This window comes from Ambystoma mexicanum, chromosome 5q, assembly GCF_040938575.1.
Source record: "Ambystoma mexicanum isolate Mex_15411 chromosome 5q, UKY_AmexF1_1, whole genome shotgun sequence".
Classification (NCBI taxonomy): domain Eukaryota; kingdom Metazoa; phylum Chordata; class Amphibia; order Caudata; family Ambystomatidae; genus Ambystoma; species Ambystoma mexicanum.
Genome location: NC_090933.1, coordinates 1,276,178,905 through 1,276,200,964, shown reverse-complemented (window position 1 = coordinate 1,276,200,964; position 22,060 = coordinate 1,276,178,905). Strand labels below are relative to the sequence as shown.

Genomic DNA, 22,060 nt, shown 5'->3' with positions numbered 1-22,060 from the left:
GCACTTGGTGGATCTTTAACTTGTGCTACAAGATGCCTGCTCCTGAATTTTCAGTCTTCTGGATCCGGCTTATGCTGTGCAGGGCCCGCTCCTTTGTTCACCAACTAAAGATCGCCTGTCGCTGCCTGATTGTTGCAGACAGGCAGCTTTGCTCCCTTGAGATCTCCTGCTCCGCAGAAGTCTTCTTTCCATCCACGGCAGGCTCAGCAGGCACAGATACTCGAGCAGGGGTCGAGACTGGTTGTTCTCACTGATACAAGGGTCGAAGCACCGATCTGGTAGAGGAGCAGAGCTTCACCAGAACAATGCTGGAGTCATTGCTATAGTCAGCGGGATGCTCTTCCTTGAAGTCTTGGTTCCAACGATGATCTCATGAACATCTGCAGTAGTCCTCCTTTTATCCAAGATTCAGGCTGGTAGAAAGTCCAAACCCACCAATGGTAAGGATCTACATCATTCAAACAGCCAGTGGCTAGGTAGCCACTGGCTACAACATCTGCCCAACAACACACATTCAGGATTCAGGGATGTGGATTGGGACTAGTCAGTTGCAGACCCATCCTCTGGCCACACACAGTACAGGTCCCTTTGCCTGAGAAAGTCACAGCTTTCAATGGGAAAGGGATTTCCATATAAGGTACTGCCTGGCCTGCAAAGGAAGGAACCAGGCCAAAGAATATTATTACCAAAGAATGCAAAAAACCTTGAGACACTGCCATTTTAGGGTGCTAGCCACCTTTAGTAGTCATTTGTGGTAAATGCAAAAGTGCACAAGTAAAAGAATACAAAAACTGTAAAAATATCACAGCTGCTGCCAGCTGGTCTTAGGCTCATATGAACATTAACCAAAAAGCCATTATATGAAAAGACAGACATTAAGCATCCTAACTGCACTTCACTGTAAGGTCATGTGCAATTAGAACAATGCCAGAATTTATAAAGAGACATAGTCTCCCAGTCAAGACACAGTCTTGAGGACTGAGCAGTTTCCCCATAAGAATGAGCAAAACAGGCAAGAGAAGTAACGCAGAAGCCTTTACTGACCTCTGAGAAATATGGTTCAAAACAAGCAAAAATAAACGATGTCCCATAGCAATCTATGGAGGAAAAAGGTGCAAAAATAAAATCTTTGCCAACACTGCCCAAGCATTTTTGTGCCAGAAAAGTGGACCCGCAAGAGAATATTGGCGAGAGCCGATTGCAGCTCTAAAGCTCTAACAAATATTAATTTGCTGTTTAAAAGTGCAAGACTTGTCAGGGTGGCTAGCATCCAGCAACTGGAATAATAGTGTATACTTGCCCGTTAACACCCTCCAGATATTACTGGGTACATGACATTTAGACACCCCACCCCTTTCCCTGTATTTCAGCACCTTGGCACATGAGACTGTTGCCTTAAAATTGGCGAAACCTCAATGTGGTCACAGAAGGACCGGTTCTGGCACGAGGAACAAAACTCGATGTCCAGGCCCTCGCATGCACGGTTTCCAAGCGATTTGCACCGCAACAAACTGCACTATGCCAGGGTGAGGTGACGAGGTGGGGAGGGGGCACAGAAGGTCCCAGTATGCAGCAGCACAACAACTTTCATACTCCCCGCCACCCACTCCAGGGTATGTCAGCCAGCCACACGCACCCATTCTCAGTGCAGTTTACTTCAGGGTGCAAAGCACGTCAAGCGATAAGCGAATCGGAAACAGTGATCTATAGGATCAGCGTCATCATGTACTTCTGCTAGTAACCAATGAATGCATCATACCTGCACAGATGGCAGCAATAAGTCCTCCACTGTTTTCCTGGTTCTTCAGTACCTCTTTCACAGAAAGCGACTAGAAGGAAGAGAGCAGGACACCCTGAGTAAATACAAGTTCATAGAGCAGAACACTGAAGTCCAGCTGGGGCGACAGGAATCCTAGTACAAAACATTCATTCTAATTAACCAATGAAATATTCATCAAATGCTGTAGACCTAGGGAGTTAAAAAATGATTAAAACCGCCTGGTGAAAAACCATGTTAAATAGCCTCCACTTCTTACATAGCAAGTCAGAGTGTATATTGTACGTCAATATGATGATGGCAGCAGCACTGGCACTGGCTCGTAAGTGGAGATCACAAGACCCGCCTCGAGAACACGAATGGGTGGCGAGATTGTGGTCAGTAGTCGCTATGGAGTGGCTCTCATACTCATTACAGGGCCGCCATGGGGAATTTGTCGACTTGGTTTCCCTTATTGAACTTTTTGAAAGAGAGTGCACGTAAAGCCTGGTGCCCTAGAAGCATGGAGTTACTGGGCATCATACCTTCTCAAGAGGACACAGACGTGTAGTACATGAATGTTTCAAGGGAGTGGTCACCTGAATGTATATGCAATATTTTCTTCTTCGTACCCGGTTATTACTGTGTTTGCTACAAGGACATCTGCCGTCGGCTCTTCGGCTCCAGAGTTTTTGGAGGGTGGGAGGGGAGGGCGGCTTTTTTATTCCATCCCGTTACGTTCATAGGATACTGTGTGGTTGCTGAGTTGTGTTTAATTTGTATCCCTTGACAAATTCCAATAAAAAGTACTTGTTAAAAAAAAAAAAAAAAAAAAAAGCCTCCACTACTATGGCTGTGAACCAGCGTGGTAGTGTGCTCACAAGCAAGTTGGCCTCGCCAGCACCAATCTAGCCCGAGGGGGCTTCAATGCCAGCCCTAAAGTACAGGTGGGAGGCCTCTGGCATATTTCATGTAAAGGAGGCTTCCGAAATATACCTAGGTGCATAAACAGGTTAAGGTTTTACCTCGGATAAATTCTGTGCACCCAAATTTCCTCCAGGAAGAACCACCACATCATATGTGCCCTGAAAAAAAAATAAGATCCAGCATTAAACATGTTCTTCCACCATGAAATGATGCCGAGTAGTTAGAGCAATCAATGCAGACTACCACAAAACCATGGAAACCGACAAAGCCTAAACAGGGCATTCCACTGCAGATGGTGATCTTTCATCCCCGTGCAACATTGAAGCTCAGGATGGGCAAATGGCATCCTAGGCTTAAAGCAGAACAATGAGACAAATTATAAACTGAAAAACAAGACTTCATGGCCAGTCTACATTATCTAGGGGCAATGCCATCTCATGATCAGTGCCTGTAGGAATGCACAGAGAACATTATTTTTGAGTATACTTGCAGGTGGGCTTCTGGACATACCTGAAATGCACACATTGCTTCATAGATACGGGCAGTCAATACACAACTTGTGTATTTCTTAGAAATGCAACAGCATAGGCAGAGAGAATACTTAAATGACATGATCAAGACTGGATTCATATTTTGAGAGGTGGTGTACGGTGAAAAGGAAGGAGGTTAATGCGCGTGAAAGTACAAACCTAAAACTACTTAAATAGCAAGTTCAAACATGTGAGAATTCTTCAGAATGGTTTCAGTCAAGTAGGATTTTAAGAACTTTGTCAGGCTAAAACCATTTAACATATACCATGCGAGCACCAAACAAAATTGGCAATGATCCCGGGTGAGAACTGGCCGACTTCTGCTGGCTTCTGTAAAAGGAAACCTAGGTCTAGCCAGCATTTATCCCTCATGTAGTGTTGACGAGTAGAGGGGCTTACTGAAGGAAAATGGAAAAATCAGAGGTCTTCCAAATTCCAGCTGTAGAAAGAGAAGAGGGGAAAAGACTGGGTGGCAAGGATCTACTGCCATCAACAAACAAAACAAATTGCCCTTAAGAACGCAAACCATCTTCTTTTGCAACAGAAATATCCATTTTAAACCCCTCCCTCGCCTCAAGCTGTAAAGCAACAGTCCATGACACATTAGTAGTAAGAGATCAATTCCATTAAGTTGCATAGATTTAGAAAATAACTTAAGTGGGAATGTTAGTTCATATCCCATTTGACCTGTAGATTGGGTTTTGAACTTTATACATCTGCAAACAAAAATAGCGAGGTCGTTGAACAAAGGGGAGCCATTTACTAACCAAACAGATGTCGGCCAGAGCGGCCCAACGAGAATAGAATTGGCCTGGTATTACCTGGCAACATCATGGACTACTGTAAGCAGCAGGAGGAGAAGCGGAAAAAAAGTCTGTATTTCTTCCAAAGAGCGTTCAAGCTAATGTCTGGAGGACACAGAACTACGGGTTGCCATACGTGTCAAGAGTTTTTAAAAACCATTACCTTGTTTGGCAAAAGTCTGCAGAGGCATAAACAGGTAAGTGTTCTACAGACAAAACACATTCAGACATAATTTCCTCTATACTGCAGATGCTGGATTCCTGGACATATTCAGGAAAGAAACATTGCTGGCCAAAGAATTTTTGATTGGAGCCTGGGAAGAGATTTGAAATGGTCATCATTTAACAAAATAGAGGACTACAGTCCCCCTGCTTTTAAAATGACTTCATCCGATTATAATGAATACCATTTACCTGACAGTATTACTTCCCGATATCATCTTCACCATCCCTTACATGCACTTGGTGCATCCTTACTCCCCCCACCCTCCGAAGGTTACACATGGAAGCAATTCCAGTCATACTCCCTCCACACCAAGTTGTGCTGACGGGGCACCCCCAGTTTCGCCAAGAACCCCGCCCAGACATATTGTAACCTACATTTGTATCTATTCTACATTTTAGTAATGTGTTTAAATATGATCTTTAAAAAAGTAATTGATTCAATATAGGTTAACTGGATCCCTACACATTAGGACCGAAGAGCAGGGTGTATTCTATGACCTCGAGGCTTTCTATTAAGCATCTTAATTGTTCATAAACACTAAGGGGCCGATTCATGGAACAAACGTGCGCCGAAAATCTACGCGCAAGCAGGCGCAAGCGGAAAAAAACAGGCGCACGCGTGCGATTCATGGAAGTTCCTGCACGTGTACACCCCGGGATGTGCGCCAAACCCGTGCATGGCACACAAGTCACAGCAACATCCCGAAAGGCGTGCGCGACGCGCACAGTGAAAGCGCACAACTTCGGCGCATACACCAGAAAGTGGGCGGGACACGGGGCGTAACGCGCGGAATGGGGAACAATGCGCAAAAATAAGGGCGTAACTGGGGATGTACTGCAGGGAAGCAGACGGAATGCCCACACGCACTCGAACCACACGTATTCATGGAATCGAATAGGGCAAAGCCACGCACAGCCAAAGACATGCACAAGCCGAAACACGTCCGCCACACGAAGGCAGGCGGTAGCGTCCCTGCGCATTACAAAAGTGGCAACATACAGCAATTGGGCCTGTGCGAGCGGGCTACGTGTATTTCAGGGGTTCGCGAGAACTTTTTCACGCGATCGGGCCTGGGGGAGCGGGCTACGTGTACATCAGGGGTTCGCGTGAACTTATTCACGCGATCGGGCTTTTGGTCCAATGAAATTGCGTACGCGTGCTGACGCGCTTACGCGCTAAGGGCCTTTCCTCGATTTTCACGCTGACGTGCAGGATTTTCACGTGCCAAATCACTCCGTATCAAGCTGGCCACGCGAAAACACACGGAAGACCACGCTCCTGCCCAGAAGGCCGAATTACTGCCCCCCAGTGCCCCGAGCAGCCTCCCACGTGCCATCTGCTGCTGCCTGCCTGCTGCCACCGTGCCCTGCCATTTGGTGTCTGCACATCAGCCATCTGCAGGGGTCCAGTTGCTGTGTCCACCCCTGCTGGAACAGAAGACTCCCGACTCAGATAACATCGCTCCACAGCCCAGCCCCAGGACCCAGTTGCCCACCCACTCCTGCCCCTGGGGTTGCCATGTCGGGCACATCCACATCTGGCACCAGTGGCAACCCCCGGGCAGAGGGGCACCAGCTTCACTGCCACCGAAGTTGGTGTCCTGGTGGAGCAAGTCCTGGGGCAGTATGATGCCCTCTTCGGATCGTCCCGCGCCAACAAGGAAGGACGGGAGAGGATCTGGGCCGACTGTGTGGTTGCCATCAACGCGGAGGGGGTGGCAACCCGCACCATCCAGAAGGTCAAGAAGCGCTGGGAAGACATGCGGTCCAGGACCCTCATGAAGGCCCGGCGCCTCGTGGAGGGGGGCCGGGGCCGCATGAGTTCCATCCAGATGGGGGTCCTGGAACGCGTACACCCAGCGCTCCACGCGCAGGTCCTTGAGAGGGAGACCCGTCTGGAGTTGAGCGGTAAGTGGCCAAGCATTGCTGTGTGAGACAGGGCATGTTGCAGTGTGCTGGTTGTCTGATACTTGCCCGTATGTGTGACATAGGCCATGTACGCATGTATGTGTGCAGGGACATCATGGTAATGCATGTGCGACCAGTAATGTGTGAACCGCACGGTTGTTGCATGTGTTTAAATGCGACATGGGGAGCCCTATGCAGATTGTACACATGAGAGCATGGCAGTCTCTGTTCCTGGACATGGGTGGGGGATGGGTGCTGATGCCAGGTACATATATGGTGTCCATGTCTGTGTGCCTGACCTGCGTGTCTGTGACTTGTGGATGCCATGGATGCATGACACATGTCTGTGACAATGTACAGATTCACTGATGCAGCCTAGTCATCCTTGTATCCACTGTGATTGGGGTGTACGGGGCCAGATGGATGTGACTGAGGTGAAGTGTGTGCATGTGATAGGCATGACCCATGATGCATGTCAGTTCCATTACATTGTATGTTTCGAGAGTCCATTGGACATGTATGGAAATGTCCATGGCATGCACCATGACTGTCACTGTGTGTTTTGCCTGGACTGACACATGTGTTGTGGAGGGACATGATGGAAGTGTACTTTGACAGTGGCACTCATCTGCTATTGCTTCCTGTCTAGGGGACCATTGTACAGTACCCTGATGCTTGTGTTCTATGTCTCCCTCTACGCAGCGGCTAGTGAAGAAGAGGGCGGAGACGGCGCTGTGGAGCAAGGCGGTGGGGATGCCCCCACGGCTGCAGCGGAAGGGGTGGGTGAGCCCCCACAGGGGCCTGCTACGGCAGAAGACGGTGAGGAGCCATCCAGGTTGGTGGTTTCCACAGAGGAGGAGGAGGCCGCCACTGAGGCGCACATGGGGCCTGGTGGGGGCATCCCTGCTGGTGCAAGTGGTGCAGTCCAGGGGCAGGAGGCAGCACAGGTCACCGTGGAGGGGCCTGTGCATGTCGCTGTCCCTGACCCTGTGGGTGCACCACCATGCACCAGCAGGGATGCCCCGTCCCAGGCCCGTCCGCAGGTAGAGGGGATGTCCATGTCATCTGACTCCCCTCCACCTGCGGACGAGGGGACCCCTGGCCGTATGGAGAAGGTCCTGATTGGGGTCGCGATGCGCACGGCTGTGATTCGTGATGCCGTGCGTGCTTCCCAGGAGGAGCACGCACGTCATCACGAAGAGCACCGTGCCGACGTGGCCCAATTGGGATCGTCCATGTTCGGGGGTTTCCTGCATGTGTCGGCCAATCTGGCGGCCCTCTCCTCTGTGGAGACTATACGCCAGTCGTTCTCCTTGCCGTCTTCCGGCCCAGATGCCACCAGGGCCCCCTGTGGACCTGCCCTGACCAATGCAGCCAGCTCGGTGGGGATCCCATCCCTGCCACAGTCGGGAGTCAGAGGTCCAGCAGGGGTGGACACCACAGCAACTGTACCCCAGCAGATGGAGGATGTGCCGGCATCATCAGGCAGGGCAAGTGCACGACGGCGGATTCCATCAGCCTGGATGCCGTCGTGCTGGCAGAGGCAGTGGCGTCGGAGGCAGCAGCGGAGTCAACGTGGGAGGCATCATGGCTCGGGGCCATCAACATCGGAGGGGCAGGCATCGGCCGGAGGGCAGGAGGACCCAGGACGGGAAGTGTCTTCCGTGTGGCAGCGGTTGGGCCAGCATATAGGTGCGGAGCAGCGGCGGGCGGAAGAGGCGCGGCTCACAATGGTCAGGGCGGAGAACTCCATGCGGAGGGCCCTGAGGCGGGCCGAGTGCCTCGAGGCAATCCGCAGGGGGTTGGAGGAGCAGATGGCGTCGTCCCTGCGGACCCTCGGGGCCATGGAACAGGACCGCCTCCGGGACATAGACGAGGAGTTTGATGATGCCCTGGCCCGGAACACCACGGAGTGAGCCGCTGGACTTGCCCGCCGCCTTTGTATATAGTTCTTTAGTTTTAGGTTTCATTTGTTTCTTCTTATGATTTGGAGTCGACGGACACAGCTCCACTTTTTGTATATAGTTGCATTTTAGTTAGGGTTTTTTGTAGGTTTCCTTTCTTCAGTTGGGCTCATGGACCCTTGGATGTTTTGTACATAGTTCTTCATTGGATTGATTTTATTTTTAATGTGACTTTGAACAACTTTTTTTTGGATTTGGATTTGTAGTTTTGATTTTTTTGGACGGACATGCAGCTTATCTTTTTTTCATTGCCATTGTAGTTTGTTTCATTTCATTTGCATTCAATTTTTTTTAATACAATTTTCTTTTCATACTTCACTGTGTGGTATCATCTCATTGGTTTCATGCATGTCATGTTGGGTGTTTTCCCATTCATTTGCAACCATTGTGTGTGACGGACATGGGTTCATTTGCTTTATGAACATTGGGGGTGTAACATGTAATTTCCATTTCCATGTGGGTGAATGGGTTACTTGGTAGGGCCTTTTGGCTGTGGAGGCTGACCATAACGCACATGATTGGGGATTGTGAGGACCTGGGTGCAGGGGGACATGAGTGGGGGCCTGGTGGAGGCTGCCCCTGGTGACTGGGGGGGTGGGGGTGGTGGGAGACATGGGTGGGGGCCTGCTGGCAGGTGCCCCACAGTGCTGGGGGGTGGGGGGGGGTGGGGAACATGAGTTGGACATGGGTGGGGGCCTGCTGGCAGGTGCCCCACAGTGCTGGGGGGTGGGGGGGTGTGGAACATGAGTTGGACATGGGTGGGGGCCTGCTGGCAGGTGCCCCACAGTGCTGGGGGGTGGGGGTGCTGGGAGACGGGGGTGGGGGTGCTGGGAGACATGGGTGGGGGCCTGTGGAGGGTGCCCCTGGTGGCTGGGGGTGCAGGGGGGACATGCGTTGGTGGGCAGTAGTGCAAGTTGACATGTGGGTTGGCTGGGGGGCATGGCCATGGTGGATGGGGTGCCTGCAGGACATGTGCAGGGTAGGCCCCTGTGGTGTGAGCCACCTGCAGGGGCCGTGGAGGGTGTAGAGGGAACACCTGGGAGGACCCACACGTGCACTTCACGTGTGGTGCTCCCGCGCACCCCTGAAATACGCGTACCCTGCTCGCAGGGCCCAATCGCGTGTGGAAATTCCCACGCACCCCTGGAATACACGTACCCTGCTGTAATCGCGTGTGTAACTTCCCCTGCACCCTGAAATACACGTACCCTGCTGATATCGCGTGTGGAACTTCCCACGCACCCCTGGAATACACGTACCCTGCTGTAATCGCGTGTGAGACTTCCCCTGCACCCTGAAATACATGGACCCTGCTGATATCGCGTGTGGAACTTCACGCGCACCCCGAAATACACGTACCCTGATGGAATCGCGTGTGGAACTTCCCGCGCACCCCTGAGATACGCGTACCCTGCTCGCACGGGCCCAATCGCGTGTGGAAATTCCCGCGCACCCCTGAGATACACGTACCCTGATGGAATCGAGTGTGTAACTTCCCCTGCACCCTGAAATACACGTACCCTGCTGATATCGCGTGTGGAACTTCACGCGCACCGCTGAAATACACGTACCCTGCGGAAATCGCGTGTGTAACTTCCCATGCACCCTGAAATACACGTACCCTGCTGATATCGCGTGTGGAACTTCACGCGCACCCCGAAATACACGTACCCTGATGGAATCGCGTGAGGTACTTCCCGCGCACCCCAGTGATACACGTAGCCCGCTTGCTGTGCTGGTACAGGGTTAGCGCAGCCCTTTGCGCTGGATTGGGTATATTGATGGCTTTTCCCTGCGCGAGAGGCGTTCTTGGGGGCGTAACTGGCGCTGCTGCAGGGTCGCTGCGCCACTGTGCGCCACGGCTGGTTTTGGTGGCTGGAATCCATGAATACGCTGTGCGCGGAATTGGATTTTAGCGCACGCGGCTGGCGCAGGGATTCGCACGCGCACACTGTGCGCCAGCCGCGTGCGCCACTTGTGCGCTGGATTCTATGAATTACCCCCTAAGAGTGAAAATAAACATGGTTTCCAATGAACTACAAGTTCAATACTCCATTCACAGTCCCCATTAGTGGGTAATCTTCCTTTTCCAAAACTAATTGACAGTCCTTTTAACCATCTCTGTCCCCTCTCCTCTTGTTACTGCTTGAAGATCAGATGAGTAGAGTGCATGGACTTACCTTCCCATCATATTCAATGAGTGCGACTGTTCCAGTCAATATTACCAATAGGATATGTGCAGTTAGCCCGTGGAACTTTGCACTGTTGAAAACGAAGGTTCAGACTCATGGTGGAAGCCTACTGCCATTTGTAGCTCTGCAATGAAGGTTGCTGCTGCGAGTTGGGGCCTTTGGAGAAAAGGACTGCAAAGCAAGTGGCAGCGGGGTTTATCGAGCAAGACAACGCCTTGTGAATGCTGGGGGAGCTTGGGGGAAGATCACTGCGGACAGGAAGAGCAGCAAGTGTGTGAGGGCTAGCAGGTGCAGAGTGTTTTGTTCACATATACAAGGAATGCAGAGAGCTACAAGCTTGATGAAAAACCTGGAGGCACATCCCTCAGAAGGCAGCCATGGCAGGGCAAGAGACTGTCAAACTGACACCCCAACTAGTTCCGCAACGACTGGAGGAAGGAATGTGTACAATATTGCATTTCTGTCACTAAAGACGTACAAAGCATTTAGAAAAGAAAACTGACACATTGTTTAGAACTTTTGATGAGCTAGTCGAGAACTAATCAAGATCTCCCAGGGATCTCCCAGGGATTTCAATCTATATTTTCCCAGAGGGTGGGGTGAGGGTATAAGAGACGTGGGTCAGCTCCATCATGGCAAGGCCTCAGGCAAAATCAAGTGGGCACAAAGGTGTGCAGTGATTTGCCAATGCCTACCCACCAAGGACTGAAGCAGGACTATCCTTAAGGGTTGTTCTTACGGCAATTACCAAACCTGTGGCCAGGAGCAGAATAGTAGTCTAGCAAGAGAGTCAGACCTGCTCTAGGCCAATCACCTGGGGAAGTATGGCTAGGATGCCTCACCATTATTCCCCATAGAGGGGGGACTGGAAAACCCATTAGTATTGACCACACAGATGACGATGGTTCGGACCAGGGGACCTCCCCTGCTAATGCCCCTTTCTGACACATTGACTGACTGCCTGGTCCCTTCTGAGTCCTACAGGGCACCAGTCCCTCCTCCCCCAGCACCCTGGTCTCCCTGCAGCCCCCCTCCATACCTTCCCAACCTGCACTTGCCCTTCCGGGACCCCTTACCCCGACTAGCCTGGCAGGGTGTGCATCCCTACAGAGCCTGGTCCCCCCATTTCCTCTAACTTAGCATGTGGTCTTCGCTGCCTGCATTCCTGCATCGCCTGGCACTTGCCCACCTGGCCTCCCCTTCGCACTTGCCTAGTCCCATGGGCCCTCTTCTAAAACTCCACTTGTACGGCTCACCTCTGCTCTGCACTACCCTCCCACCCTAGCAATATTCAATCCACCTCCACTTGTTACTGCACTTGCACGATCCGAATGACAAGGCCTAGTAGGACAGTTATTGTGGTTTTCTTCCCTGCCTCCCCCCTTTTTTGTCTTGTGGCACCTCGAAACACAATTTGTTGTATATGCGCTTTATAAATACCCAATAAATGAAAGATACAAAACGAGTTGCCAAGTCAAATACCAAAACAATGACACCCCTCTACAGATAAAAGAAGGAAAATGAAGGCAGAATGCCAACAATTCAATTTCCCCCAACATGCCAGACATAGAAATTTGGCAGGAATTCAAAGGGGTAGATCCGGAGCGATACACTTGTCAAAATGGAGTTCTTGATAACTCAGGGGACGTTGGACAAAACATAAGATTTGTCAGAAGGCTAAATTGTGTCGGGGGGGGTGTAAAGGAGGTTAGGGGGACTCAATTCGATCATATGTAGATGAGCAGCTCGGCGGAACACTGTTTCTAAGGGGATGCTCATCTATCCACATCCTGGGTGGCGTGGAGGGGAGAAGAAAGGGCATTCTTCTTAAGCTCATTTCCAAACATAGGGTGTTGTGGGTGGGGAGGCGGAGAAAACATGGCTGACAGTTTGGAGCCATTTCAACAAAGGTTTGGATAAAAAAAGGCAACACATTTGCTTCACTTCACAAAAATAAGACTTTAAAAAAATTTTTAAAAAACTTTATTTTAAGTTGGCAAGACATACAGGGAAGAGAGGGCTCGCCTAGCCCAAGTAGTTTCATATTAGACAGTAGAGTGTCGGCATCTTATACATTTCCCAGTCACAGATTAATAGACAGAGGCTCCGGTATCCACCCATTGCATATCTTATTTCCGGTTGTCGCTCCCGACACGTTTTGTGTCTCCCCTCCCCCCCACTCGTGCCAAGAAAAGTGAACATCGTCAATTCCAGAAAGTCTAGGCATGATTACCACCCACCTTTAACCAGCAGGGTCAAGTGTACATAAACAGTTTAAAAGGGCCAAGAAGGCTGCAGTATCCTCTCCCAGGGTAGGATTTTATCTGGAGTCTCACAAAGGTTGTCATGTTTCACAAGATCCATGGGTTTTGCAAACAGTTCAGGATGTTGTACTTTAATTTACAAAGAAATCTCAGCAGTTTGTTCAGTGAAGAGAGAAACGCATGAATAAAAAAAGGTCATGCACGGATCTCCCAGGAGGTGCAGGGACGGATGAAGAACAGGTATACCGAGGGTACCTTTCCATATATCCTCAGTGTGGAAGAGGGGAAAAGGTCTACATCTTGCAATAAAGCAGAGGGATCTCAACTGGTTCATTGTGTGCCATCACTTCAAGATGGAAGCGACATAAGAGACTAATTGCATCCATGGGATGAACCTGAAGGATCCCACCTCGATCCCAAAATAATTCTCCAATTTGCATAGGAAGGAAGGTGCTCGCAGTTTACTTCCCTTTCCGTTTTGTAAATTACTGTTGAGCATATGCTAAACTACTGCAGCTTGTAGCAGCCAGCTTTCTAACCATGTGGTGTTCCCATGCTGTCCCATCAAAACATTCTTATCATAGCCAAATCACAGAGATTTCTCAACTCACCTTTGCCCGACAGCAGATACTGGATTGGTTGCGTTTCATCATAAACTAGGAGACATCTGAGAGCTACCCATCTCCAATTCTGCAGTTTCTAGGAGTTTTGGTTAACTACAGAAGCTCTATATTAAGTCTACTCTGAAACAAACTGGGGTCCATCAAGAGGGATTTGAGAGGTAGTGTCATACACAAAATCCATCCAACAACTGGCTCAGATAACCATCCTCTTCCATTCAGAGATTACAAATGCAGGCTCGAAGGAAAGGCTTAGACTACTAATGCAGTAGTCTGATTTACATAGTTTTAAGAACCGAATTCCAAATCTATAAGCCTTAAACAGAAGAGCAATGTTTTCTTCTATCCCAGATCTTTGCAGCGTTTGAGGCAACCCTGAAAGTATGGTGTATCAAATGATTCAATTTGGAATGGAGGTCCAGGGTACAAGCAGGAGCCTTTAGGAATAGCATCAGTTTGTAGATTTTAGCTGGGTTCTGTGAAGTTTACAGCTTTACAAAGACTCACTTCCCCATGTGTAGTAAACATTCAGTGTGAATTACCAGATTATTTTATCTCACCCACGATTATGATCGATTTAGAAAGACTGATTAAAGGCGGTTATTCGGTCTTTCTAAAATCGATAAAACAGACCCCATTCACCAACCTATCACATAATCAAACCCCAAACACTCTCTCCTTACTTAAAGGCATGGTCTAGTAAAAAATGTTATTTAAAAATTAGATAGGCAACATAAAAAAAAAATACTAGCATTCTCTTTTTTAAAACTATCTATGTAAAATTTTGAGCTATTCGAGCCGGAGGAGCCTGAGAAACTTGGAAAGAAAAACCGCAGCGCGCAGCGTTTTCCAACACAATAACGTTGTATTTATGTTTGCGGTCGCTTCAAAAGCGACCGCAAACATAAATACAACGTTTTTAAAGCTGCGGTTTTATTTCTAAGTTTTCCGGGCTCCTCCAGCCCGGAAAAAATTAGAAAAAAAAAACCATAGCTAGTGCTTATTTTTTAAAAAAAATAAATAGCACTTACCGAGATTCAGCTGCAGCTTTCCTGCTCTGGTCTCCAGTCCCCGTCCTCCGCGTACAGCACTAATGAAGGGAAAGCCACCCAGCGGTAGCTTTTGTTTACTACAGCTGGCTGGCTTTTCCTTCATTAGTGCCGCAAAAGCAAAAGCCAGCACAGGAGGGCATCCATTTCACAAAATGGATGCGCCCATGTGCTTGCTTTTGCGAATTTTGAGCTTGAATAGCTCAAAATGTTACATAGGAAGTTTTAAAAAAGAGAATGCTAGTATTTTTTTTTATGTTGCCTATCTATTTTTTAAATAAAATGTTTTATTAGACCATGCCTTTAACTTGCCCGAACCGACGCTCCATTCCTCTCGCTGCACCCGCCATCTTTTGTACAACAGCAGCTCCCTGCGACACGCACACGTGCGCTCAGGGGCTGACAGGTGGATCAGGCGAGCGAAGTCATAGGAGTCAAGAGTGCGTGTGTGTGTGCGCATGTGTGTGTGTGTGTGTGTGTGTGTGAAAGAGAGAGGTGGCTGAATGTTTGTGGTGAGGAAGGGAGGAGGGCACAGGCAAAAGTGTGTTATGGTGAGTGGTGGAGAATGAGGGGGAATGTGTTGTGTTGGGCAGGGAAAGGGTGGCGGAAAAGGGGATCAGGGAGATGGAATTACCAATAAAGATCTCAGACCAAATAACCGGACAGACTCAGAAAATATGGCAAAGTACTGCTTTATTCTCAATTCAATAAACAGGGTGAACTGACTAACAATGGACTGATGCTCGCACAATCACACACTTGATTATACCGATGTTATATACCTCAATATGCGGCATCTATGGCAAAGTGAGACCGATTGACAGGAAGGGTTGGTTAGGGGAACATATGTACCTGTGGCATGCATATGGGTTAGTACTTCATTGGCTGCCCTTTATCTGTAGGACATGCCTTGAACTACCTCAAAATACATATAATACCGATTATAGCAGAGAAAATGGCTGCGGATTGGTCTATGCAACACTGTATAGCACACGTTGCCCCATGGACCCTCTGATTGGTTGGCATGCTCACCCAACCTTGAACATACGGTTCGCTAGCACCACGCAAGCAAAACGAAACCCAGTTGCTTCAGCGACGTCCCCACTATGCCAATTAGTTCTCTCATAAACCAACGTTTCCTGTCTGTAGTTGACCTTGTAGCCTGCTCTCCATTCTAGGAAATTCAAGGGAGTGTAAGCACATCGCTATTTTCAACTGAGGCTCAATGAGTAGCTCTCGATTTCAACTTCTGAATCACGAGAACAGACCGCTCATCTGTCCATTTCGACCTATTTACTGCTATTTGATTTACTTATACTGGGTGTCCTTACTCCCCTTGGCCTCTAGAGACTTGCTCACTCCATCTTGTAACAGCCTTATCCATTGTTAATTGTCCAATACTTGGTTCCTGCAAAGGTTTTCTTCTTCTTTAATCTAAGAGAAATATGTCTTACGTATATGGCTTATCCGTCTGCCTCCCTTTGTGCCTTGGCTTATCAATCTGCCTCCCTTTGTGCCTTGCGATTATTCCTTGAACTAGCATCCTTGATCCCAGGCCAACACAGACTCCTCTTTATTTTGCACACAGTGCTATTTCTCCAACGCCTCCCGACTCTGCACTCCTTATCTGTTTGAGGTAGCTGGATTGAATCTTTACACAAGCCAAAGTCCATTTTGCCATCATGGCCGTCCTTGCCATGTTATATTTTCCTTTATAGCAAACTTTTATAGGTCTGTCTACTGTAACGCTCACCTGATTCCCACGGAGGCGCAGGTCTGGCTTCGGGACTCTGAAGATGGACAGGAAGGGCCCTCTACTCTGGCTTCTCCGGCTCGCAGGAATATTCCCCTGTGCGTGAAAAGGGAGTATTACCTACTGAGTTATGCTCAAGCCTCCCACTCTCTTCCAACCCTCCACGATACCCTTCCACGATTCCCCGTGAAGTCTCACCTTAGGGTCTGAAAGGACGAGCTCTCCATCCTGCTTCTGACGCAGGGGCGCGTTGAACCCAGTTACTTCACTGGATTGAGGTTGGATGGGAGTTCAGGTAAGCTTGATTATACTGGTAAGGCGCTGTAAAAGTTCTGTTGCAAGTTCAAAAGTTCAAGCTTTAAATAATAATGTTCATTGTCTTTTTTCAGGTGATGAATGAAGATTCCTTTGGAAACTCCTTGCAATAAAGCGCTGATGTTGATATCTTTTCCCCATAGGGGCCGGGGTTCGGAATGCCAGAGATATGTCGCCGACCCGAAGTGAAACGTGCAGTTCCAGTAAAGATCTGGTAAGTCATAGATGAGCGCTCAGGTAATGTTTTTGCATTCGCTCATCTAATGTCTTTGTCTTTTTTCCCCATAGGGGCCGGGGTCCTGCTTGGAAGCAGCAAGACCCGAAATGAAATGGGAATGACCCAACAGGTAAGTCTTAGAAGGAAACTGAGCTTTTCCTATTCCCTTCCTTCTCTCACCTCTTATTCTTGTCTTTTTCTCTAGGCTCTGGGAAGTGGCTGTGTATCCGGATGATCGCTGCTGAAGATGGAGGAACCCAGGAAAGGCGAGTGAAATGCAGCGCTGCAGCGATCGTAACGAAATGCTTTTAAAAATGATGTTTTCCCTTTCAGGATCGTCGGTGATGTCTCTGTGGTGCAGATTAGCTGGTAGGTCTCTTGTCTCCCTTTGCAGGTGACCCAGGATGCTGACAGGCGTGGCTGAAGTCCAGATGCAGGAGCTGACACGGTGAGCGTCCAGCTGCGAGGAGTAGAACAACGCGAAGCGTGAGTTGCTGATCGGGTGTGGTTTAAATAGCTTTGGAAGAAGTCCCAAGTATGTATCCTTCCTCCGATCAGGTATGTATCCTTCCCCGACCACACCCGGGTGGAAAGTAGTCCCACAGGTAAAGTAGTTCCATTCAGGCCTCAAGAGGGCCTGGATGTGGCAGCATGGTCTGCATCAGGTAAGTGCACATTAAAACATTTGAACACATGTCTAGCTTTATGAGCCTGGCGCCTAAGGCGCCAGGACAGAGGTCCAACATGAGCCTGGCGCCTAAGGCGCCAGGATTGCGTCCAAAGGGCCCCAGCTTGGGCCCACTGGCACTCCCCTGGGGGAAATGATGCCTGCCTCTGGGGTCGCTGGGTCGGACCTGGCTCCTTGGAGGTAGGCATCATGACATCTACCATGCGTTTATCATTTTGTACATAAGTGCAAATATGCACTAAGTAATTGTATATAAAGAGGATGAAGTAACTTTCTGACCAATGTTTCTCTTGTCACCTTAGTTACATCGTTATTCTTAAGTATTTTCATATTGTTTCAGATTATATCTTCTTTATGACATCGCTCTGGCCTCATCAGATTTCACTCAGCGTTGCACGATGTCCAAAGGTGCATTCTGACATCCTTCCACTCTTTCAATGCGAGGGTACATTTGGTATGGTGGCTCGAGTGCATATTGTATCTCATACACTCGACGCGGTATAGGCACAACACATGTGGTTCTACATATAGCCCTTCTCCTGCTGTTCCAGTAGGACAGCAGTGAGGGGGAGAGAGCTAGGGAATATGCATCGACCTGCTCCTCTACAGGGGTGTGAAACCCCTCAATTTACTAGAAGTGGGGTTGAAAGGATGATATTTCTGCATTTTGGCGGCCACACAAATGGCTGAAATAATGATCATGTTGTGTTATTTATGAAGCGCCTTTATCCAAAGCGCTTTACAGAGCATGTATTTACATACAATATCACCCAACCGAAATTGGTATTCATTTATCGACCTCGGAAGGATGAAAGGCTGAGTTGGTCTTGCCGGGATTCAAACCTGCGACCTGCAGATCACGCGCAGATCGCAGCAGTGAGCGCTCAACCCGCTGAGCTATCTTACCAGCTTACCGGTGTCTTTTTTCAGTTTGGCCTTCAAAATGCAAAAAATATCACATAGAACCAAACATTAAAATGGACAGAATTTCAGCTGTTGGCTACATAAACAAGCATAATACACGATCCAAAAGCCTTTCAGAGGTGGCTGTGAAAGTCACAGAATTCTGCATCCGTTTTCACAAAAGGCTAGAGTGGACTATCGTCCAGAGACGCACAACCTATGGTGTTCCCACCATTGGCTGGATAACAACAGCTGGAAAAAACACAAGGTGTTTTTCAGTTTTAGACCAGCTCCATATGCAGAAGCGATGGACTTTTTCCAGGATTGTGGCTTCTGCACTTTTCTAACAATCGCTCAAACCTTACTGCACGGTCATAAGCAGAGGGCTATCTTGGTTTTGAGAGCCTGGTACTGGATGGCCAAGGCCCGATTTCCTCTGGCTCCGACCAAGGACAGGCCATTTCTATTAACAGATTTCAGTCATCTGTTTATGAATGAACGGCGAGAACCTCCCCCTCATTTGATTTGGATCCCTTCCAGTCATGGTATGACCCCTACCAGGGACAGGTGGAACACAAGAGGACATGTCAGCTGATCATAGGCACCCATCACTATCAAGGCTTGTCAAAAAGATATTTGCAATTGTTGGTGCAAGAGAAGGAGCGTGAATCCTGCTATGGGGCTGTTTTGTAAGTGGTAAACTGTCCGACTGAAATAATTTTATTTTTTTTAAAAACTTTATTCAGTACATTTTATCACGGCAATTGACAGATACTTCACTAACTACTAAAATCCTATTCCAGAATAGTTCAGGTATATACATTCGCTGGTTGATTCACAATCTATCAGAGTGCTTGTGCCCAATGTGGCCTAGCAGATGGTAAGTGAGCGAAGGTTTCCAAGCAGCGCCCTAGCTTGCAAAACCTACAAGATCTCTCTGATCTAGGCAGCACTGACCGGGCCCCCAATACTTCCATGGTCGACATATGATTAAATCTTAACTGTACAAATTGTGATCTCAACTTGGGGCAAGGAATTCTATTGACCTATTCACAGAGACGAGAATACATTGCATGGCCAAATGCAAAAGGGAATCTTCATGGCAGACAGCATGGACGATGAGAGATTATCGGGCTAATTGGGTGGGAAAGTAAAGTCACGTCCACCTGCCGGCACCTAGGTATGAGCTTATGTGCTGCTAACGAGCCGAATGTTCCAGACAAGGCACAAGCGTGCCAACCAATTGTAGAGGGCCATATAACTAAGGGTACTGGGAAGATTCATTGCACAATCACGGTGAATAAACTGGGGCACAGCAACTGGTAAATAAATTGCACTGTTTTGTTTAAATATCAAAAATAAATTATTTCCTTCAATGATTCAAACAATGTAAACTTCCAATTTTCCGATTTATATAAAATATATACGTGTATTGTTCCACATCGTACACTTATTCAATTAATTCAACAGTTAAATCAAATCTTTCAGACACAAGTTGTTTCTTTCCAAAGAATAAGAATGCACTGGTGTGTATATATCACATTCAATAGTAATGGCCATTTGTAATGATATTCATAGATGAGTCCCAATATTTGGGTTGACACAAATTGTTCGATGTTAATATAACAATGGTCCCCTCTTCTTAACTACGCTTTTCGGGCGTTATACGCCTTTCTTCAGGTTTTAAATATTGGGCGACTGTTCTTTCTATTTCTCCAGAAATTAATTATAGAGAAAAACTCAATGAGTATTCCGATATTCATATGCGTAATTTCATATACTGAGTAACATTAAGGTACTATATGGCACCAACCTTCGTGATAGACTTGGAGTGTAGTCTGAGTGTTTATGTTCTGATGGATTAAGTGGTCACTGAAAGATATATATGTATCAGTGTCAGACAAATATAATACATGGTGTGGCTCAGGGGGAGCAAGCGCCATTTCATAGTGCTGGGTCCCCCTGTCGCCACAAATAATTCAGCCTGTCTTATTCCTAATTAAAAGGAAAACAACATACTGCTTACCTGTAACCAATAGCAGCAATTAAACTGTCTGGATCAGTAGTGGATAACCTGTAGGTTCCCGACTTCCTTGGAAGTTATGTAGATGCTGTCCTGCAAAAATATGTTGAACGTGTATTTAGGGGATAGCTCGAACTATTCATTTCTTAAAGAATTAGTAATTCGAGGTGGAACTGCCTACCTGTCTTTAGGTCAGCATTCCCCATACGTTAAATCCAGAATTGTTTATGTGCTTGCTCAATCCACTCGCTGGTGAGCGTGTTTTCTGTGGAGTCTCTGTTGACAATAATTAAAAAGAGTAAGGTTTTAAACCTCTCTTGATGTGAAAAAACTACTGTTAATGTGAAGCCCATGAAATAGGTTTACCTCGGTATCTTTTCCAATCGTAACGCGACTGAGTGAACGCCTCCTTCGTCTGCTCTTCTCTGCCGTCTCGGGTACAAATGCTGCGTTACCGCGAGCCTGCTTAACATAAGTTGGCCTTCTATTGTGTTCATGGCGTTTCGAGTATGGGCGCCATCTTTGAGTAGCTCAACCAGCTATTGGATTTGTTAAATGATACCTGCTATCTCATTTATTGCCGGTAACTCAACCTTATATACTGCATTTAAGTATATATTTCATATTGCTGTCAATTTAGGACCCAACTTTATATCACATAATGAACATTGTATATCAATTCAACAAAAAAGTGCATAGTACAATGAGTTGATTTTCTGGTAACGTACTTTGGGGATCGCCATGCCCAACTAGATGACTCAATTCATAACATGGAGAATCTTACCACTACGTGATGAAAGTTGATAAAATACACACAAGGCAAAACAATGTGCAAATACACAAATAATGCCATCATGAGCAGTCCACATATAAACTACATTTTACACAATTGCGAAAACTTGTACTGATGCATAAATTACCACATTGTTTTACAAACTCAAATCTCATAGAAAACAATTCAAATCCCAATCAATATTCATTCCCCGAGGATACATAGTGTCCAATTTCTCGATCCAAAAGATCTCCCTCTGTTGTAACAGTTTCTCCAAGTCCCCCCCCCTTTCTGGGAAGTTTCACAGATTCAAGAATGACAAATTTAATTTGTGCAATGGTGTGTCTTTCTGCAATGAAGTGTTGTGCGACAGGCGATTTTGTTGAAAGGTTCCTTATATTCGACTTATGTTCCCCCCATTTCACTTTGGCTTTCCTACTGGTAAATCCCACATAGTACATGCCACAGGGGCATTTTATACCATATATTACATTTTTTGTATCACAAGTCGATGTATGCATTAGTGAAATCTTTCTGCCGTTGTGAGGATGGCAGATGGAATCTCCTTTCAATACATTATTGCAGCAATTACAGTTGTTGCACGTCAGAGTGCCCTTGTATGGCTTCTTCAATTTTGTTTTTCATGTAAAATCTGACTTGATTAAATGGTCTTTCAAAGACCTACTTTTACTGTACGCAAAAAGTGGAGGATTTGGGAATAATTTCTCTAATGTAGGATCCAATACTAGTACATCCCAATTCTTTTTGATGATATTTTTGATTTTGCCACTCTGTTGTGAGTAAGTAGTGACATACACTATGTCATCCTCTTTCAGTTTGACTTTAGGCTTTAGAGCCTCTAGTCTGTGGATATCCCTCACCTTAGAGTAGTGCTCAGACAGGATTTGTTCACTGTAACCTCCATTGATGAATTTCCTTTTCAACTCCATCGATTTAGTCACAAATTCTTCTTCTTCAGATATAATCCTCCTATAACGTAAGAATTGGCTCAGAGGTATACTGGTGATAGTTTTTCTAGGGTGAAATCTTGTAGCTAGGAGTAAACGGTTCCTGTCTGTTTCCTTTGTGTAAATTGTCGTGGCCAGTTTGTCAATCTTCCAATTTATCTTCACATCCAAGAAATCAATGTC

The 22,060-nt window shown here is 47.3% G+C and overlaps 1 protein-coding gene across 1 annotated transcript in view; it reads right to left on the bottom strand.

The window, feature by feature from the left end:
* The window catches only part of PARK7 (Parkinsonism associated deglycase), a 105,587-nt gene that overhangs the window by 31,264 nt on the left and 52,263 nt on the right, over positions 1–22,060 (bottom strand). The window contains exons 3-4 of the mRNA XM_069621847.1: positions 2,782–2,841; positions 1,760–1,829 (exon numbers count right to left, since the gene is read on the bottom strand). Coding sequence (XP_069477948.1) covers positions 1,760–1,829; positions 2,782–2,841 — 130 coding nt within the window. The remainder of the gene's footprint in view (positions 1–1,759; positions 1,830–2,781; positions 2,842–22,060) is intronic.